Here is a 20,185-nt window from a genome sequence, read left to right on the forward strand (position 1 = left end):
CTGTGGAGATGTTTTATAAGCTATATGGTCTTCAGTTTGCTAGTGGATTTGATAATTTTCCATAGTGAGATTTTTTGCCAGCTATACTTTTTTCCGAGTAGGTGTCAGTATTATCAAATGGTAAATATCTTTTGTTTTCTTCTTTTTTTAAGAAAACTGACATATGAAACTATCAATTTGTTACAATAAACATTTCTGCTCATTACTTGCTATTAATATATTACTACTTCCAAATCTCACAGAATGTGACGCAAGCCTTTACAAAAACAAGGTGTTGACCCACATTTCATCAGGCCACTGATAAGTGGTTGCCAATAATGTTCTGTCTGGTTTAGGCCTACCCAATAAAACAGTCCTATGGGTACTGATATATGGCTTTATGGTAGGAAACATGAGCTCCAAAGATACTGAGGTTAAAATGCACTTCATTCCAGTCACACATCACTGCCTGAATGAGGAAGGATTGAGAGCTCTGTACGGGACATCTTGTTTTTCAAAGTCATTCTACTTAATGAGGGCAATGATGGTGAGTTTGCTGTGACTGGTGCTAAATGTTTTTTTAATTAAAGGAAAATTAAAGCATATCTATATATATGTATATATATATATATATATTTCAGAAGCTCACAGTAAGTTTTATATTTTGATTACAGGAGTTTTTTGTCTTACTCCTGCTGACCCCAGTAGCAGTCAGCTCCCCGGTATTTCTACCAGTTGACTGTAATGATCTGTACCACAGAGGCTTTGGTCAAAGTGGAGTGTACAGCATCTATCCAGCAGGACCAGTTTCCCCGGTCCAGGTCTACTGTGACATGGGTTGTGTGGATGAACCTGATGGTGGTAAATGGACGGTACATATGGCTATAGTTATTATAAATATTGTCATTGTTTTAATTGACCAGCAACTTCAATTCAACTCACTGCCACTAATGCTGAATGTGGTGTAGCCTACATTTTCCCCTGCAGCATATCTCATTACATATGGTGTGTTTTTGTACTTTGAAAATTCAGTCTATTCACCCACATGTCAGTTGAAAACTCGATTGAGGTTCAGGACAGCCAAACGCACATTAGTTATGGGTTTTTGGAGCTGTAAAAAGCTGGCCCTATTAACTGCAATAGTTTGGGAGGAAGCTAAGATGGAAATCAACATTTGGTAATTACTATTTCTTTAAAGGTGGCTGATTGGAAGAACAATCTCTATCAGAGTATTGAGAGATCAGATTAGGTTAGGGGAACAGACAAATCCTCATCTACAGTATGCAAATAATAACCCATTCCATCCCAAGATCATTCAGAGAAGAAAGGACGGCAACATTAACTTTTACCGGGGATGGGACCAGTACAGGACTGGTTTTGGACAAGCATCTGGAGAATACTGGTTGGGTAAGACCATTCATTCAGATGCATTTTGGAGTAGTTTGCAGATTAGCTCTGAGGATTTTAGTGTTGTTGTTTTTTCATGGATCCTACTGGACATTTGTTACCACTGGTGAGATGTTATAGCTAGGCTACATTACACAGTAGTGAGAGTTTTTGCCTCACGGCACAGTCAGCAAGGCAGAGCATTTAAACACATGATTCATGTAATAAAATTGAAATTATCATTAGTTAGTTAGTCTTTAGTCTTCCCTTGTGTGTATTTCATGTTTCATGTTCTGTCTAAGGTCTGGAGAATATTCACCTCCTCACTCAAAGGAAGAGCTATGTGCTGAGGGTGGAAATGGAGGACTTTGAGGGGGCAAAGGCCTACGTTCAGTACTCCTCCTTCTCTGTCGGTCCTGAGCAGGAGGGCTACACGCTTAGTTTTAGTGGCTTCAAAGACGGAGGAGCAGGTGAGTCTTAAGGGTTGGAGTGCCTATTTATTCTCCATTTGTTGACGTAATAATTCTGTATCAGTCAATGTGACTGCAAATTCCAACCCATTCATTACATTTAGATTTTAGGCATTTAGCTAGTGATCTTACTAAGAAGAGTTTACAAAAAGTGCAATTGTAGGTTCAATTACTGTAGGTTATCACCAAAAGCAGCAGCATCTTAGTACCATTACAAAATTCCTGTGACATAGAACAATCATGTAAAATCAAAGTGCCAGGAAATAGCCCTATTCTTTCATTTTCTTTTCAGGCAATTCAATGAGTGAACATAACGGTCAAAAGTTCTCTACATTTGACAAAGACCAGGACACTCATGCTTCACACTGTGCTAAAACCTACCTGGGAGGATGGTGGTATGGAGAATGCCATAGTGTCAACCCCAATGGTCAGTACTTATGGGGAAGCTCAACCTATGGGATTGGCATCAACTGGGTGTCTTGGAAAGGATATGAATATTCATTGAAAGCCATTGCAATGAAGATAAAACCCACACAGTAATGTGCCAAATGATGTAAATACCTGTTTTTTTTTGTCAAAAGGGTATATCACATACAGCACTACTGCTACTACTACTTACTATACTATTATTGTACTTTGATTACACCAAATATTATTTGTTGAAATTATTAAAGAATAATTAACTACATTTTTTATTTTGGATTGTTTTTTATTGTCTTACTATTGCTTTCCTTCAAATGAAGCGCATAATACATATATTCTATAATTCATATAATACTTACAGGTAAAACAAAATGGAACAGTGCTATAATATTTCACATTTCTCATTAGAAGATGCAGCATTTACTACAAACCTTCTATACGGAGATACTGATAAGTGTATTGAACACTGTTTTGTTCAGTGCAGTGTGTTTTTACTTTAGAGAAGGCAAGAAACAGCTGACAGATTTGTGGACAATATTTTCACTTTCTGTTGTCTGACTGGTGCTCCTTCATTCTCAGGCACTCAAATCACCGTCTTTCTGTGCAGCGATAGAAAAACTGATTGCACATTCAAGAAACAGTGCATAAATATAATGTGCATTTTTACAGTACATGAGGAATTATTTTTTGGTTTTATAGTTTTTATAGTTAGCGTATGTCACTGATAGCATCCCATGGTCCTTCTAACTTATTTAAATCTCACATGCCAATAAGTGACTAAATGCATGTTTAGTGTGAACTTCTATGGTCAGCCTCTCTCAACCACTCGCATCTATAGAGTTCTAGCTACCAGAGTCACTCACTGGCTGTTGTGCCTTCTCCTCTGTCCAAACCCAAGTGGACTTAAGATTTACAGTCTGCATAACTTGCCAATCAAATCTTTAAGCCTTTCCCACCCTCCTCTGCAGCATGCGCAGCACCCCAAGAGTAGCATTGAACACGCCCTCATGTTTGAAGATCATCTTGTAGAAAGTGTCCAGAGGTAGGCGACCGGTCGGATCTGCATGTTTCAGTGCGGTCATGGGCATGTACAGGCGATTGGTCTGGTGGCGGAGAGGAGGCTCCTTGGCTGCGATCACTTTCAGGGTTTGCTGTATAATGACATGAGAATAATCTTTAAACTCCGAACGTTGTTTCCTCGCTGTTCATTTTTACTCAATATTTCAAGCTCTTTCAAACTCAAATAAATGAGAGAGTAATTGCCTCGGCCACTTCCTCCGGTGTCTGGCCTAATGAGGTGAAGACCTTCCTGGAGTACGGCAGATAAATCTCTCGGAAGATTCTAGCAGTCTCCTCATCCGTCCCTGATAGGTCCATCTTCTCTGCATCTTCATAAACTTTCCTTTCAAACTCTGTCACCACAGGGCCAGGTTCCACTAGAGTCATCCTCAAGAGAGAGATATAAAAGAGAAACATATTGGACCATTGATTTGTGAATTTATTACAGCTATAGGCTGATTAGTCAGGTTTGAGTTTGATCATGAGCACTTGTGTGGTGGCTGCATTAAGATGTTTTGATTCGTGTAAAAAGTTAAGATGTATTTTTCAGGACATGTAGTCACTTGATGTTAAACTTCATTGCTTGCACTGCCAGACTTTCACAAAATCCTTCCACAGCGAATTTGGAAGCAGAGTAGGCATCGTTGAACAGAAGCCCTATGTAAAAATGCGAGAAAACCTGTTAGAATTTCAAAAGTAACACGGAAAGCAACCTCTAAATTCGCAATTATTTCTCCGCTAACTAACTTAACTTCAGCAACATTTTAACAGACACACCCTGTATGCCCATGACGCTGCTCATCACCACGATATGGCCGCTCTGCCGCCGCTTCATGTCCGGCAGCAGCTCCTTCACCAGCCGCGCCAGGCCAAAGAAGTTAATGTCAAAGAGCTCCTGCATGGCGGCTATACTCTGGCACTCCAGCGGCCCAATCATGCCCACACCCGCATTGTTCACTAAGAGGGAGGGAAGATGCTATGTCATTACACACTTATGGAGAGCGCTAACTTCACGAAGGGTGTGTGTGAAAGAGCGGAGCCTGACCGAGTACGTCGACCCGTCTGTCTGGCAGGCTGTTGACGCACTCTCTGATGGAGTCCTCGCAGCAGGCATCCAGCTGTTTGATCTCCAGGGTTTTGTTCAGGGAGTCGCCGGCTGCTTTCTCCAAGGGCTCCCGTCTCCCCAGGTCCCTCATGGTGGCCACCACTGACACAAATAAACAACGAATACAGTGTCTGTCAGTAGCTATGTTTATTTCTATAATTTACTGTATATAATTCTTTGGTCGACTGACACTTCAGAGGTGAGGGAATGGCTGACCATTGAACCGTCTCAGCTCATCCTTGGCCAGTCGTACAGCCACAGCCAGGCCAATGCCAGAGGAGCACCCAGTCACCAGCACCCTCCTGGTCCCCATGGCTGTCTGACCTCAGGCCTGCAACAGGAGAATCCAGACTGCTCTGTCACCTGATGCTGTAAACAGAGATATGGGATTAAAGGAAAATTCCAGCCTCGGATACTCTTACACTGTTATGTATCATCAATCTGTGATGTTCACTGTGTTCAAGTAGTTATTTTGTGATGCAGTGCTGTGATTCAGTTTCTAGCTGTACGCACTTTCCCTCAACCTGCCTTGTGTAGGCTTCTCCTTCAGTTAGTGATTTCCTACATTTCCCAGAATGCCATTTGACAGCCCCAGAGAACATGCCTGAAATGTTGTGTAGGTGGAGAGAGCAATAGCGATAGCGATAACAGCAGGAGAGCAAAGTTATCCAGCTGAGAAAAAGCGAGAGTTGGCCCTTTGCTCAAAACACAGTCTTGGACTATTGAGGCTTCTGTCAGTGAAAAAATGGTGTCTCTGCCTCTGGATTTCTCCCTGTATGATTTTTGAATGTCGGTGCAAAATGGTGAGTCTAGAAAGAAGCCCTTGTTCTTTGATCCTGAGGGTCAGACACAAAAACCTGATGTTTACCCTTCATGTTTGTTTGTTTGTTTATAAGGACAACACACATTAATCAACATTTCTGTAAATGTGCCAGTGTTAGCCAGCTGGCTAATGTTTTAGATGTAGTTTTTTTGCAATCAAACTCCATTGTAGCTGCAAATATCTGGACGCAACGTCAAGTCATCTATGTTTTGCTATTTATCTGCGTGAATAAGAAACTACACCACCAAACAACAAAATGGGCACCAGCAACAGCTCTTTTTTTAACAGAGTCAAGGTGTTTTAAGGTGGATTTTTCCTTTAAATAGGTATTTTATTCAACTCTTCTGTGAATACCTAAAAAAAAAACCTCAGTATTCTGGTCCTCTCCTACCATCCAGTAAATGAAAGGTATGAAATTAAATGGGTGCTCACTCAAACAAACATTTATATTAACTATGCTCATTGATCCATATGAGGCCAATCCTGCCCCTAGGAGGCACCACTGAGGCCAGAGAGTGAGAATGGTGTTTGTTCAAAGATTATATTGAATAGATTAATATTGGCTCTAATCCGATTTGTGTGTCCTGGGAATGCTTGGCTGCTCACTGCAGCAGGCTTGAGTCAAAGCTTACTACTTGGTCTATACAGGTCCATCATTTACACTTGAACCCTGCTTCAGGTTTGTATAATCACAGTGTTGATGTAAGCAAGAAATGTCATTTTCAAGTTGGACAAAGTAGTAATAAAATGATAACACTGAAACCCTGGTTCCACCTCAAATTTTAAAGCTGAGGCATTTATGATAAAATGAATGTTGTTGAATTGTAATGAGAAGCAAGACTTTAAATATTAGTATATGGATGCTTCAGTGTGGTTTATGGTTAATTCTGTTACTGTAATGTGTTGTGAGTTTATGCGCTTACGTGGTAATAGACTATTAGTGAGAACACATTGTGGGGAAACGTTATTATATTGTAAACATTGCAAGATTTCAATTTCTAAACAAGCCTCTTTATTAAAAAAGTGCCTAGTCTTAGAAAAAGAATTGCTGACTATCTTAAGACTTCTGCATACAATTATAACTTTGTTGAAGACAGCATGACTATGACTTTCAAGAAACAATTGTTACGCATAATGCATATAGCGTTTTGAATGTATAGCCTGCCCCTCATTTGTACCTAAAATAGCATCCATGTCACTGACAGAAATAACTGCAGTAACTGTAAGGATAGAAAATAGATCCTCAAGTCCCAATAGGAATATTCTATATAGGAGATAAAGGGTACCTTAAGATCACAATAAACTCACTATGGAGTGCCACACACACACTATAAATCCCTACAGGATTAGTAAAACACATTACAGTAAAGTCCAGACTACTAACTGCTCGCAGGCCTGTATGTCTGGCTGTCCCATAGCCCATAGGTGGTGTTGTAGTCTACCAACCTGTAGCAGCAGCGCGTCCCCCGCAGCGGCAGATATGTGGATTATAGCCTGCAAAACACCAGCGGATTGAATACCTGATGTTATTGGATCATTCATTGAGGCTGGCCACGGCCAAGTCACATCGCGACATGCGGCTACATAAACCCAGCGATTACCTAAATGGGTCACATAGGCCTACTCAGTGCATGGGAGTTGTAGTTCTTTATGGCTGTGACGGATCCCTTACGACAAAAAAAACATAGTAATCATGCAATATATTTTGGAGGGATACAGGGCAAACATCACAGCAAACTATTTAATCCTAGTAAAGGAGAGTGATATTGATAGCATAGGACATAAAAAATTAGGCTACTCTATACTCACTATACTCGCACACTTTAAATCCCTTTAGAAATATTCTAAGAATATTGTTACAATAGGAAGTAAAAAAAATACCATTAAGTAGGCTATCATAAAGTCAGTGTAATCTGACTATTCAGTACAACAGACACACTGTCTGTACCTACTATATATCATGGGAATATTATAGTGTTTTTAATGTGGGATGATAAGCCTCCCACTCAGCCACAGGAACTTTCTAATGATCCATTACTTCTCTGATGATTGTATTGGGGTGGATTTCTTCAAGATAACATGAAGACAATATGACGTCTGCAACAAAATAAAAAAAAAACGTCCTTAAATGCTTAGAAAATATGTGAGTGGCCATGCGTGTGTGCATGCATGCGATGTGTAACCAGAAATATGTCCTTAACAACAAAGCATGGAATATTAGAAAATTGAGTTGTGACAATAGCAACTATTGGTAGTTTTCCTGGGTTATATGGATATCTGCAGATACTATTTCTATGTCAGGAGCTTTGGATGAGGAAATGTGACAGTTGGCTAGTGGTCATTAACAATGAATGTCTCTAATAGTTTCCCTTTGAGAAACAACATATTTAATGAAATATTACCCTTCTGTCATTTTAACAGTTGTTTTTTGAAGAGATACGGTCATAAGGTATGACCTACAACAGTACATTGCAATAAAATCTTTGTAAAAATTAAATGTTATCTTGTGCAGCCTGTAAATAAGATTTTATTATGGAAATAGGATGACATTTCATGCAATTTAGACTGTTGCAAAATAATTCTATATCAAAAGTGCAGTGGTCTTTTGCTCAGCTCTCACCTCACCACTAGGGGGCAACATGTTGACTTCCCTTCTCTAACTGGACTGGACACTGGCCTGCCTTGTAACTCTGAACACCCTCAACAACAATGATGAGCAATACAGCCAAATTAAACAGCCACACATGAGTCAACACGTTTCAAACCAGGCTGCTGCCATCTCACCCACAGACCTCATGTGCCTTTGTATGTGTTTTGTTTTTATTGTTTTTTTTAGTAAGTAAAGCACATTGAGTTTCCCTGTGTATGAAATGTGTTATAACAAATAAAGTTTGACTTGACTTTGTCTTCACTTGCAGCTACAGCAGCAATGTCTGTGAAATCTATTAAACCTATATGGCTGCTCATTTTGAAACCATTTCAATATCAATATTCTAGATATTTGTTGTTTTTTGGTATTTTCTTGCATCATTCTCTGCATCATAAATGATCCAGAATAGAATCGGCCAAATAGCCCATCTTGCCTCAGTTTGGGGTATAGGTTGATGGGCTGGGGGAGGTCCATTCAGGTATATTAGGGGGTTATGAAACAGCAAGTATAGGCCTACCTTGCAGTAAAATGTTTGGTAAGAAATAAGGCATATATGTTTTTGAACCACATTAATTGCAGTACATTGAATCCTGATTTGGTCCTTTTGGTCCTTTTGATTTGGAATATCATGGCCTTTCACTGGTGTAATTTTACCCTGGACTTTTCATTATGTTCTTCACAGCTGATTTGGAAGATGCTATGGCAGTAGTGTTCCAAGTTAAGGAAGCAAAAGCATCTGTGTTTCCACTGCCACATTAAAATTCACTCACACACAGATGCACATGCACGTAACCTGAATGAATCCACGTGCACACCAAAAATACATAAACACATGCCCTTAATCTGTTGTGCTTAATGTAATGAAAGCACCTATTCACAGATATTGCCACAGTATTATTCTGGTCTTGATTACTAGAGTAAAAAATTATATATGAAGCATTACTTACTGCTTATATATTAGGTCAAAATCATTCTCAGTTTAAATGTTATGCATCACTGCAAAATAGATAACAACTGAATTTACAATCCTAGATATTGAGATTTGCAAACCTGTAAACCGCTTAAAAGCAACATTATCTGCAGTGGGAATCTATGTAAATGGCTGTGTGGGAGCTGTAACAAGTTTCTGGTATCTTCCACATGTAACAGAATCACATCCCACACCAATTCCTAGTTAATGTGGGAATAGAAATGGATGTTGACATAACTGATTCCATAACACACTTTATTCAAGGCAGAGTCTATACATTGTGCAAACCCACAGCCAACTGTTAACCATTAATCAAACCAGAGCTGATATAACCAGTTTCATATCAACTGAGTGATTATGTTGTTCCCACTTACCATGAAAAGACTTGTTACAACAAGGCATATTGGGTGAAGTCTCGGAGATTGTAGTGATATAAGTGTCTAATTACAAGATACACAACATTATTATGAAAGGAGTTGAAAGAAATGTGTGTTTTATAACACTGTGGAGTGCATGAGAGTTGGAGCATGCAGAGCCGGAAGGGAGGGGTTCCCCTTATATCTTTGTCAGACAAGAAAAGAGAGTAAATCCTTTAAACACAGACAACTCCAAGCTGCTCTTCCTCTCAGGTTACATTACCCCTATTCAATGTTCATTTAAAAAGGTAATAATGAAGTCTTTGATGAAAGTTAAAATGATGCTTTTAAAACCACCAGTTTAAAGCCTTTCCATCATGGCATTATGTGAGGTTGTTAAAGACAATGTTATAATTATGGTGCAGATTGGTGTACTGATGATATAGTAGAATTTCAGACACAGCCCCTGTAACTTTAGAATGTACAGAACACACAGAGGTTTTACAGAATGTACACAGAACATTTTCTACACCCCTTCTCCTATGGTTATGTGCCATACATTACAATTTTCAACCATTCTGTTGATTAATGGAGCCAATTCGACACTTACTATAAGCCTTTATCAAGTCTTATTTAATGCAGTTAAATAATGAGAACACAGCAGTAAAATCTGCACCCTTGTACAAACTCTAATAATTTAGCTGATAGTCACTGAGTTGGAGGGTCTGTGAAGAGTTCAATGACTTCTCAGTGAATGTGGCTCAAACTTCCCGGGATTTATCTACCATTCAATTGATGGAGAGCTTGACAGACGAGGCTAATAATGTAACTTGTGAAACTATAAGCATAAAGTTTTAGGGAGGTTTTTGGTCAGTGCAACTTTAGTAATTCATGTAATTATGGTTTCTGGGGTACTTTAAATGAGATCCGGGCATTGTGTCTGTGGTGTCACATGCATTCACTAAACACGATAATTTTTTAGTGAATTTTAGTGACTTTTTAGTTACTTTGCCTGGGCTACTTTACTGGATTACTTTGCCTTCACATTTGTTATAATGACATAACTGCATCCCATCACATGTAAGGTGTTATTTCCTGAGAACTGATTGTGAAATGTTCAAGACCAAACAGTCATGTTTGGAGGGAACAAAAGGTTGCTGAGTTTGTCCCTCCACAGCTTTCTTCTCTATTGTAGCTGTGAGAGTGATTGGACCTTTTGTCTCGTGGCTGAATGCATCTCCTTGGAGGGTCCCACTGTGACTGGAAAGGGAACATTCTTATATAGGTTCTAAAGCAGGTATCATGTGGCCTGTGCTAACACTAGCATACAAAGCAAGAATTCTCCAGTGACATTCATGTTAACATACTAACAGCAGCATTTATTTCGGGGCTATGCCTTTGTTTCTGCCAGACTGTGGATATCCATAAAGCCAAGGTGGACATTTAGGACAAACTCACACGCAGTACAATGTGGTTGTAACTAATATTGCATGGGAACTGGGCGTTCTCCTCATGTTCCTCATGAGATAGAAAACACAAACATGATGTTTTGCCCATGTATGAAAGCTCTAACATTACAGGTACGCAATTTAGGATGTATAAATGATGGACAATAAGATGAATTTAAGTTTGACCAGCTCTTGTATGCCGTAAATTGTGTTAAGTATATCTATTAAATGGGGAGTCCCGGTGGTTCAGTGGTCTAAGGCGCATACCATAATAACCGTGATGTCCTGGGCTTGAATGCAGCCTGGGACCCCCCCACCCCTTCCCTTCCCACCCCTACCCCTCTCTCTCTACTACACTTCATTCTTATTAGTCTCTCTCCACTTTCAACTCTCTAATATGTTTTAAATGAGGAGGTCAAATGAGGAGTGAAGGAGTTATCACTGAGAGCCTGATGCAATTACCTAAAGTAAATAACTTTACCATAATCTTGTGCATTTATTAGTTCTTGCTGTGATGTTAAGATCAATTTTAAGCATGAATGGAAAGCTTGTATTGCAGCCTGCCAGATTTGGAGATTAGGATTAGATATGGTTCAACACCTGTGTTTCCTGGCTCTACCCCTCATCTGATATATATACGCATTCACTGACCTTTCTTTAATGATATTAAAAGCCCAAGATGAGAAAACTTATAGATTTAGCCAACAGGCTTTTGAATGTCAGATGGCACACGCACCAGAAAACAATTACCTCAGGTTTGAGCACTCAAAACCTCAGTACATATTAGCAAAGAGATTGTTTAAGACCTATTCCCATTGGATTGAAGTCACTGAGTTAAAGTTATGGCCCACTGAGCTCTGGAGGAGGCGGACAGCTGTCCTCACATTCAGAGTGTGTTGCAGGGAGATGCTGTGGCAGACTGATAAAGTATACATCTTGAGGGGCTAAAATAATAATCTGTCCAGAATCTCTCCAGGATGAACTGAATTGACATAGATTATGTATGTACACCAGTGGTCAATGACTGCTTTAGCTTCAGAAATAGTCCAAACCGAACTAATCTCCTTCTATCCTTGATCTTCTTAACATCATCCACATTATGCAGATATTAAGAACTGGCTGTGGGAAAACGGGTGCAAGAGTGCAGATTGCAAGTTCCCACTGAACGTGACTGACTGAGAGATGCCATGTGTGACACGCATGTCAATGACATATGCAGTCAAACCTGCAAACCTGTTTTTCGTAATTCTGCCCTGTTTCAGCTGCTTTTGTTCCCCATTGGTTAGTTGGCCTGCCTGGGATCCCGGCCCATTGTCTGGCCTGTGGTAAAGGTTTGGGGAGTGGCCAGTGCTCCTTTCGTAACTGGAGTAAATAACTCCAGCTGGAATAAATAGTTGCTCTCCACCAGGCTATGAAGACCCATTTGTGAATGCGTGGAACCCAACACTCTTTGTTACTATGTAAGTACAATTTCACTTTCCAGGTTGTCTTGGTTGAAAAGCATTGAATAGAAACCTGTCACCATCTAAGGCATTTCGTTAAAAACTGCTTGTAACCTCCAACCGCTACTAGTGCTATGCTGTTAAATCTAAACTCTCTGTATGTGTGTGTGTGTCTCAGGATTTACATTTCAGGGCTTGTTGGCTTTCTGCTGGTGCTGACAGCTGAGGCCAGAATTGGGTAAGGAACTTGATTTCAATCAGTGCTGGACCACATGTTTGTATCACACTGCTGCATTTGACCAAAATTACAGAGTAACTAAGCGATTGTTTTGTCATTGCATGGAAAAGATGGTAAATGTTGGAATGATTAGAAAAAATGGAGTCACATGAGTCACATTTAAAATTGCTAATAAGAATGAAGTGTATCCATGTGGATGCGTTTAGCAGCCCTAGTTCCTGGTGCAACTGATTATTAAATATCAGTATACCATATTATAGGCCTATATCAGTTTATCAATAATGAACTCAGTTCAAACATGCATATTGCTTTATTTCTGTATCTGTATGTATTTTCTAAATCATCACAGTTTTCCCCCTCTAATTTCACAGAAACTCCTCTGAGTCAGAATTCTGTACCGAAACAAAACAATGCCTGCTGTATGATCTGGTTTGTGAACATGAAGAGTATGAGGTGAGTGCGACTGAGCGAGAGTTTCTCAGATGTAAGAAATGTTCACAGTTTGGAAGCCCACTGCAAGGTGTTTGTTCGTGTCACTCAGGTGCGTCACTACGACTCTGTGAAATGGGTGTCAACAGAGGAGAAGTCCTACTTCATGGAGAAGGCAACAATAACCGCCTTCAGAAGACTGTTTGAATACATCACCGGCGCAAACGAGAGCGGTGCGTGCGTGCGTGCGTGTGTGTCTGCGTGGATATTGGATATTGTAGGTCAGAACAACCTCGGGTGTTTCCTTATGTTGATTTGTATTTTACCTACAGGTGAAAAGATTGACATGACAGCTCCTGTGCTTGTCAAAGTAGAAAAGAAGAAAAACATCTGGGATTCCTGCGTCTACACAATGAGCTTCTTGCTCCCCGCTGAACATCAGCAGAATCCCCCCAAACCTACTGATGACATGGTAAGCTTCTCAGAGAGAGGTGGCAGGGACCGGACCACTTAACCTTTATTTAGTCATATTTGCCAGGATCATTTGATGCATTTACCGTGCATGCTGCTCTAAAGTCTACCTCAAGGCCCGGCAGATGATGACACATTGCTCACTTGCAGGTGCACATCCATGACATGCCAGATATGAAGGTGTATGTAAGGAGCTATGGAGGATGGATGATGTCCTTTGTGGACAAGATGAATGCTCAACTTCTAACCTGGCAGCTTGACACAGACAGAGCTCAGTACAATCAAGACTACCACTATGCTGTGGGATACGACAGGTCAGAGAAACCATGGCATCCCCAAAGAAAATTTTAAATAGTTACTGATGACTTTATATGCTGCAATAAATTACAGAATTTGATTTATAGGTATATTGACCCAAAAATGTGTGTGTGTGTGTGTGTGTGTGTGTGTGTGTGCACGTGTATTTGTTTGTTACAGTCCAATGAAGCTATTCAACAGGCACAATGAGGTGTGGTATGTAGTGGAGGGTGAGCCGGTGTGCCCTGCCAACGCAGTTACGGAGCCTCTTCCTTCTGCCTGAACATCGTGAGCCACCTGCAGAGCAACCCCATGCAACTGAGAACTTCTCACATATGGAGACATGGACAGATGTATTATATATAGTTGGACATGGCTTCAAGTTGTACTGTGGCACATAAATTACTTGCCAATGAGAGCATATATCGTTAGGATTAAAAGGAATGAACCATTTGAATTGAATATACCATGTACTACTTTTTTATTGTTCAAAAATAAAACACCATAGAAGAAGATGTTTACTTGTCAGCCGTTTCATTGCCATACAAGATAATGTGGTGTGTGTTCACTAGCTGCCAAATGGTGTCTCAAGGTTCAATAAAGATTATTTAGGACTACACTACCAGTCAAAACTGGAAACACCGCATTTTTCTTTATTTGTACTATTTTCCACATTTTAGAATCATAGCAAAGACATCAAAACTATGAAATAACACAAATGGAATTATGCAGTGACCAAAAAATTGTTAAACAAATCAAAAATCAAAACCATCTTATATTATAGATTCTTTAAAGTAGCTGCTCTTTGCCTTGATGGAAAGGCAAAGGCTTTGGAGAGAAATTCATACATAGACTTCACTATTTGCATTTGTCTAAGAAACAAATTTCAAGCATTTAAGCATAAGCCTTTAGATCAAAATGGCTTTAAGATAATGAAAAACATAGTACATTCAATCAGGTGGGTCCAAACCTTTGCCTAGTAGTGAATATATTTGATGATGGGATAATTCTCAGCTCTACCAAGCTCTCAGAAACTCTCTTACCTGCTTGCAGTTATTACATTTCCTCTTAGCCCTATGAAAGGCCTCTTTGGACCTTTCTAAAAATGTCTCTACAGTAGCTGGCTAACAAGCGAAATGGCCTCACTGAAGTTCAGCACAACTTGTCTTCTAGTATACCACTAGATGGCACTATCAACAAACCCAAAACGTCTCAGGTTACACTGCTACTACACTAGACTTTTCAATGACATACCAGTTGTTCAATTGATGTTGAGTTCTTTCAGTTCATGGACATTTTCCTTCTGAGAGTGAGAGAGAAGACAGAGAACTTAGCCATTGTATGCAATGTAGGGACCAAAAAGGAAATAAATAGCAGACAGACAATATCATTGACACATTTTATAATCCATTTACAGGCTAATGAGCTGGTGTCAAAACCAAACACCCTTGAACTGTTGTATCTCTTTGACGTCATTGTGCCATTAGAGCCGTTGACTGGCACATCCTTATCGTCTGTCTCATCAGAGCATTGGTTGGTAATATGGGACTGCTGTAAATCAGTTTCTGATAAGACTGCTGTTATTGTATCCTACTGAATAAAACCATGCTTTCTGATTCTTGTGTCATTTTCCTTCGATGCATTCTATAGTGAGAAAATGTTATTTTACTTGGGTTTAAAGAACTGATGCTTTGAACATCTGATGCTTAGTTCCAGTGGCTTTCCAGCCTTTTCGGGTGCATAAATTGTGCTGGGGGCAAAAACGCAATGCCACAGTTACAATACAGGAGTTAATTACAACACAGGAGTTAATGTGTGCAATCTGAATGACTGTAGTTGTGGTAGTGATGGACTGCGCTCTTCAGTGGACTCTTATCTTATCAGCGGTGCTCCAGGATGGCTGGTTGTTACTGTAGTGATTTCACAGCCTGTCTCTCCATACGGCATTCCAGCAGGTGGCTATCTGACTGTCTCCCAGGATGAGCTGGCTGGCTGGCTGGCTGACCGACCGGGTAGGAGTGCCAGTCAGGAGAGGTTTTATGACACTCACCACGGATCAAAGTCCAAGCTGTGGGCCTCAGACAAGCATCAGTCCACCGGGGCTGCCTGGCCTGCCTGCCTGCCTTTCTCTGTCTCTCTCCCCTGTCTCTGTCTGGGCTCCTGCTGCTCCCCATGCGACTATGAGGATCAACCTGGACTGACTCTGGTCCCCATGTCCCACCAGCCAGAATGGACTTACCCGGTTATCACCCAGAGCGGCCCCAGCCTCTAGCCCACCACCCTGCCAACTACCCCCAGGACCTGTTGACTTTAGAGGGATCATCAACATGTGAGTACTGCGGGAGTTTACTGTGGCTGGGTATGTGACTGTCAGAAATGATTGCTTGAAACTGAACAATATTTTAAGATCTCATGATTGAAAGTTGGAATATTCAACAATGTCTAGAAATATGACTTTATCAGATAAAATTTGAATGTCTACTTTCATTATATGTCCTTCCATCTCTTAAGCATTATTGAATATAAATGACATTAATATGCACCATGTCAATCTCCACATTCACTGAAATGAAGTTGTAAAAGTGGTTCACTTTTGTGCTATTTTTTTTTCCCTTTGTGAGACTGGTTTCCGTTCAGGATCAATTCATAACCCATGATCTTGGAGAATTATGTAAGGGTCATATCTGAGATGAAGCAAATCAAGCTGAGTGATAAGATACTGTCTGTAACAGAGGGACGGTCCTGTACACTATTCTCTCATCAGGCGAGCAATAAACCTCATCACATGACCCACTTACATTACGTTCCATTCTCTTCAACCGCCTGGTCTTCAAATGCATGTCATAGTAACAGTTACAGTTACCATATCACAGTAGTGAAACTCACATCTGACATTATGCCTGTGAACATTACAGAGCCTGTTTGTGTCTGATTGGACATCTTACCTGCACTGGTTCAATCTCGTGTTATGGTGTTGTATTATGGTTATGATGTCGCCCTACCAAATACAGTTATATTGTCATCATTCCAAATCAAACAAAAACAATATGTTACTTCTTTTGAATGAAAGAAGAGTGGGCAGTCCACTTACTTTTGGCATTCTTAGATTTTGTTTAGACGTAGAGTAGAGAGAGAGAGATAGAGGAGACAGCTCTAGCAGGATTTGATCCTAGGTCAGCAGGGGCACATATGTGGTTCCAGGGGCTTGGCACTTTACCACTGGACTATCTCATACTTTCACTTCCCACAAGAACCAATGCTTGTTACCTTGTCTTGTACCATGTCGGCCAGCACCTTCAGTAGCTGATTTGGCGAAAGAGAGATAAACAACTCCTAAGTCATACTGCATGTTTGACGTAACCCTCATTGTGGTGACGTTCCCCAGCTCAGGAGCTGAAGACAGAACCGGAGAGTAGACCAGAGCCCGAGGAGAGCTGTCCCGTCTGCGGAGACAGGGTGTCGGGATACCACTATGGACTGCTCACCTGTGAGAGCTGCAAGGTAAACTCTGTCAGGCTCAGACATACAAGCTATAGCTCACTGGGTAGAACGTGGCTCTAACATTGCCAGGGATAAGGGTTTGATTCCTACTGGGGCCATCCATGCTAGAAATGAATGCTCTCATGGTACTGTAAGGTGCACTGGCTGTAAAGTATCCACCAAATATCATATGTTAGCTCATATATAGTTCTCTAATTATGGTGATGCATCATTTATACTGTGTCATTTGGGATTGTGTTTTGATATGCAATGAAGAAGAACAAGAAGCTCACATTCTCTCACTCTCTGTCTCACTCTGTCTCTGTGTCTCTCTCTGTCTCTACCTGTCTCTCTCTCTCTCTATCTCTCTCTCTCTCTCCCCCTGCAGGGCTTCTTCAAACGCTCAGTGCAGAATAACAAGCATTACACCTGTGCAGAAACACAGAGCTGCCCCATGAACCCTTCCCAGAGGAAACGCTGTCCTTACTGTCGCTTCCAGAAGTGCTTGGCAGTGGGCATGAAAAGAGAAGGTACATCAAATAATGCACACACACACTCTCTCTCTCACAAACACACAAACACACACACGCACACATGTACAAGATGCTGGAGGACAAAGAGAGCTATGTGATTTTGGTTGGGTCCAGGATAGATGATATAAAGCAGTCAAGGCGACCTTCTTTCTACCATGCCAAATGGCTGAAGGTAATGAAACACCACTGAGAAAAGAATAATTTGGTTTTCGGTGTTACCCTTGTTGCTCCTAGCTACACAGGTTGGCCAAAACAATCACTGACTTCTATGTATCAGATAAGGTTTTCAGCCGCAGATCTGCCTTTGGATATATACTCTGCTCCATTGCAACATGCCCTACGCTCCACTGACATCCCTGTTCTTTTCTCCCATATGACTTATCTGAGAAGTCGTAAACCAGTGCTAGTACTGGCTGTAATGACCCAGATTAAACATGCTGACTTTGTAATGTAGACCTAATCTTCCCACTAAAGTGTAGTGGGTATATAGTCAGACTTGTTCCTTTGCAATGACCACATTTTAGTAAAGTAAAGCAAAGTAAATCTTCTCTGGCTACGACTGAAATCTTGCTGGTAAAACCTTGATCATTTGAAAGTTGTTGATGAATAATGATGCAGTTTCATGTTTGATTGAGTGTCCGGTGCACTAACAATCTGACTCTGTCACCAGCGGTAAGAGCAGACCGTATGAGAGGTGGCAGGAACAAGTTTGGCCCTCTCTACCGTCGGGACAGGCAGATGAAACAGCAGAAGGTTCATCACCCGACAAACACCGCTCCCTACAGGATAAAGATGGAAACTACACAAACACACCGGCCCACAGCTCCAAATGATCTTCACCTCATGATCAGTCACACAAATGTTCCACTCTCTTCTGACCCTTTTCACCAATCCCAAGTTTATCCCTCTGGCGCGGGCCAGTCGGGTGGCCCCATGCCTCTGGACTGCACTCTGAACACAGACAGGGGGCTCACTCCTCCATCCCTGCCTTACCCCGGACTGTACCACCGCACCTTCCCTGGACACCCCCCAGAAAAAAGAGAAGTGCCTTTCAGCTGCAGCCCGGGCCCCGCAAACCTCCCGGTGCACCCAACACCTAGCCATTTATTCTCACCACTAAGCACACCAGCAACACCAAGCTCAACCACTTCTCTGACCCCAGCTTCAACCCCCACCCCAGTCCCCGCCCCGCTGGCTGCTCCTACACCCAACTTTGTGGACCAGCTCCTGGAGGGGGAGCAGGATGAGACCCAGTTGTGTGCCAAGGTCTTGGCCAGCCTGCAGAGGGAGCAGGCCAACCGGGGCAAACACGACCGGCTCAACACCTTCAGCATCATGTGCAAAATGGCTGACCAGACTCTGTTTGGGCTTGTGGAGTGGGCGAGGAACAGTGCTCTCTTCAAGGAGCTCAAGGTAATGAAAACCTGGAAGTGGCAACTCCACCTCAAGTCCTCACTGCATACTTGCATGTATAGGTGTAGAAGCTTGGTGGTTATATCAGGGATGAAGTGGAAGCTAAACCTTTTCAAAGCAATATAAATCTTTAGCATCTACATTAACAGTGTCAGACATAGGCCTATATAAGTTACATGTATATATTTATTATTCATATTGTTGATTGTCTGCCTTATGGTGGCCACTGACTGGACTTCATAGCTACATCACTGGCTGTAGTATGTAGTAGATCCACTTGTTGTGCTCTCCCTGTAGGTGGAGGACCAGATGGTGCTGCTGCAGAGCTGCTGGAGCGAGCTGCTTGTCCTGGACCACCTCTGTAGACAGGTGACTTACGGCAAAGAGGGCTGCATATATCTGGTCACTGGACAAAAGGTCAGGCATGATACAGTATTGTTAAAACATATTTTGAATATGTTTGATCATCTAGTAAGTCTGTAGTGATTGAACAACACATTTTTTTTTACCTATATTGTGTTGCATATACAGTACCTATAAAAACTGCAATTCTGACCAACACCTTTCTGTCATTTGGGTGCAGATTGAGGTGTCGACCATCCTTTCGCAGGCAGGAGTGACACTGAGCAGCCTGGTGTCAAGGACCCAGGACCTGGTGTCCAAACTGAAGGCACTCCAGCTGGACAGACATGAGTTTGTCTGTCTCAAATACTTGGTCCTATTCAACCCCGGTGAGCTTTCCCTTTAGAAACTCTGATGTTTAGGCTCCTCATAGAATGCCACACATCAGTGGTTACAACTTCTACAGCTTTTTGATTATCTCTGTGACCCCGTAACCCTATGAAGTTTTATATTTGTAATTGTCGTGCCATTATTGTGCGTGCAGCTTGTGTGTTGCTATTGAATGTGTATGTATCTTCTCTCCCTTCTAGATGTGAAGTCGGTGCAGAGCCGTAGGCAGGTGGAGCAGACCCAGGAGAGGGTGAACAGGGCCCTGATGGAGCACACCCAGCGGAGTCATCCAGGGCAGTCAGACAAGTTCGGCCAGCTTCTGCTCCGGCTGCCTGAGGTGCGCAGCATCAGCTTACAGGTGGAGGACTATCTGTACCAGCGCCACCTACTGGGAGACTTGCCCTGCAACTCGCTACTCACTGAGATGCTGCACACCAAGCACAGCTGAGAGGACGGTGAGGCCCCACCGCTCCTCAATGAG

General features: G+C 41.6%; 4 protein-coding genes across 4 annotated transcripts; 3 read left to right on the forward strand and 1 right to left on the reverse strand.

Annotated features, from left to right (window-relative positions):
- The first annotated feature begins 24 nt into the window (after positions 1 to 24).
- On the forward strand, positions 25 to 2,375 carry LOC139650256 (microfibril-associated glycoprotein 4-like). Its single transcript, XM_071526862.1, has 5 exons — positions 25 to 46; positions 670 to 851; positions 1,290 to 1,386; positions 1,668 to 1,835; positions 2,128 to 2,375. The coding sequence occupies exons 1-5, from the start codon at positions 25 to 27 to the stop codon at positions 2,373 to 2,375; spliced, it is 717 nt and encodes a 238-aa protein (XP_071382963.1).
- Positions 2,376 to 3,199: 824 nt separating this feature from the next.
- Positions 3,200 to 4,735, reverse strand: LOC139650259 (retinol dehydrogenase 8). Its single transcript, XM_071526865.1, has 6 exons — positions 4,639 to 4,735; positions 4,363 to 4,524; positions 4,095 to 4,274; positions 3,881 to 3,974; positions 3,522 to 3,705; positions 3,200 to 3,409 (listed from the first exon to the last, which is right to left on the reverse strand). The coding sequence occupies exons 1-6, from the start codon at positions 4,733 to 4,735 to the stop codon at positions 3,200 to 3,202; spliced, it is 927 nt and encodes a 308-aa protein (XP_071382966.1).
- Positions 4,736 to 12,020: 7,285 nt separating this feature from the next.
- On the forward strand, positions 12,021 to 14,143 carry soul5 (heme-binding protein soul5). Its single transcript, XM_071526863.1, has 7 exons — positions 12,021 to 12,129; positions 12,290 to 12,349; positions 12,721 to 12,802; positions 12,891 to 13,011; positions 13,111 to 13,250; positions 13,400 to 13,563; positions 13,727 to 14,143. Coding segments are annotated over exons 1-7 (672 nt in total). The 5' UTR covers positions 12,021 to 12,127; the 3' UTR covers positions 13,830 to 14,143.
- A 1,632-nt stretch (positions 14,144 to 15,775) lies between these two features.
- On the forward strand, positions 15,776 to 20,152 carry nr5a5 (nuclear receptor subfamily 5, group A, member 5). Its single transcript, XM_071526859.1, has 7 exons — positions 15,776 to 15,875; positions 16,932 to 17,047; positions 17,415 to 17,556; positions 18,230 to 18,972; positions 19,270 to 19,389; positions 19,556 to 19,703; positions 19,905 to 20,152. The coding sequence occupies exons 1-7, from the start codon at positions 15,776 to 15,778 to the stop codon at positions 20,150 to 20,152; spliced, it is 1,617 nt and encodes a 538-aa protein (XP_071382960.1).
- The last annotated feature ends 33 nt before the right edge of the window (positions 20,153 to 20,185 follow it).

The sequence above is a fragment of the Centroberyx affinis genome, unplaced genomic scaffold (assembly GCF_046629955.1).
Source record: "Centroberyx affinis isolate AG114_WGS23_722 - 3 ecotype Tasmania unplaced genomic scaffold, CSIRO-AGI_Caff_v1 ptg001471l_1, whole genome shotgun sequence".
Taxonomy (NCBI): Eukaryota; Metazoa; Chordata; class Actinopteri; order Beryciformes; family Berycidae; genus Centroberyx; species Centroberyx affinis.

What these genes read in the sequence shown, in the direction of transcription:
- LOC139650256 (XM_071526862.1), top strand. Translation starts at nt 25, where the DNA reads ATGGTCTTCAGTTTGCTAGTGG. An exon ending in CTGATGGTGGTAAATGGACG is followed by an intron (nt 852 to 1,289) that starts GTACATATGGCT and finishes TTCCATCCCAAG; the next exon opens with ATCATTCAGAGAAGAAAGGA. An exon ending in ATCTGGAGAATACTGGTTGG is followed by an intron (nt 1,387 to 1,667) that starts GTAAGACCATTC and finishes GTTCTGTCTAAG; the next exon opens with GTCTGGAGAATATTCACCTC.
- LOC139650259 (XM_071526865.1), bottom strand. Translation starts at nt 4,735, where the DNA reads ATGGGGACCAGGAGGGTGCTGGTGACTGGGTGCTCCTCTGGCATTGGC. An exon ending in TGAGCTGAGACGGTTCAATG is followed by an intron (nt 4,525 to 4,638) that starts GTCAGCCATTCC and finishes TATTTGTGTCAG; the next exon opens with TGGTGGCCACCATGAGGGAC. An exon ending in CAGACGGGTCGACGTACTCG is followed by an intron (nt 4,275 to 4,362) that starts GTCAGGCTCCGC and finishes CCTCCCTCTTAG; the next exon opens with TGAACAATGCGGGTGTGGGC.
- soul5 (XM_071526863.1), top strand. An exon ending in ACAGCTGAGGCCAGAATTGG is followed by an intron (nt 12,350 to 12,720) that starts GTAAGGAACTTG and finishes CTAATTTCACAG; the next exon opens with AAACTCCTCTGAGTCAGAAT. An exon ending in CCAAACCTACTGATGACATG is followed by an intron (nt 13,251 to 13,399) that starts GTAAGCTTCTCA and finishes GCTCACTTGCAG; the next exon opens with GTGCACATCCATGACATGCC.
- nr5a5 (XM_071526859.1), top strand. Translation starts at nt 15,776, where the DNA reads ATGGACTTACCCGGTTATCACCCAGAGCGGCCCCAGCCTCTAGCCCAC. An exon ending in TTTAGAGGGATCATCAACAT is followed by an intron (nt 15,876 to 16,931) that starts GTGAGTACTGCG and finishes GACGTTCCCCAG; the next exon opens with CTCAGGAGCTGAAGACAGAA. An exon ending in TCACCTGTGAGAGCTGCAAG is followed by an intron (nt 17,048 to 17,414) that starts GTAAACTCTGTC and finishes CTCCCCCTGCAG; the next exon opens with GGCTTCTTCAAACGCTCAGT.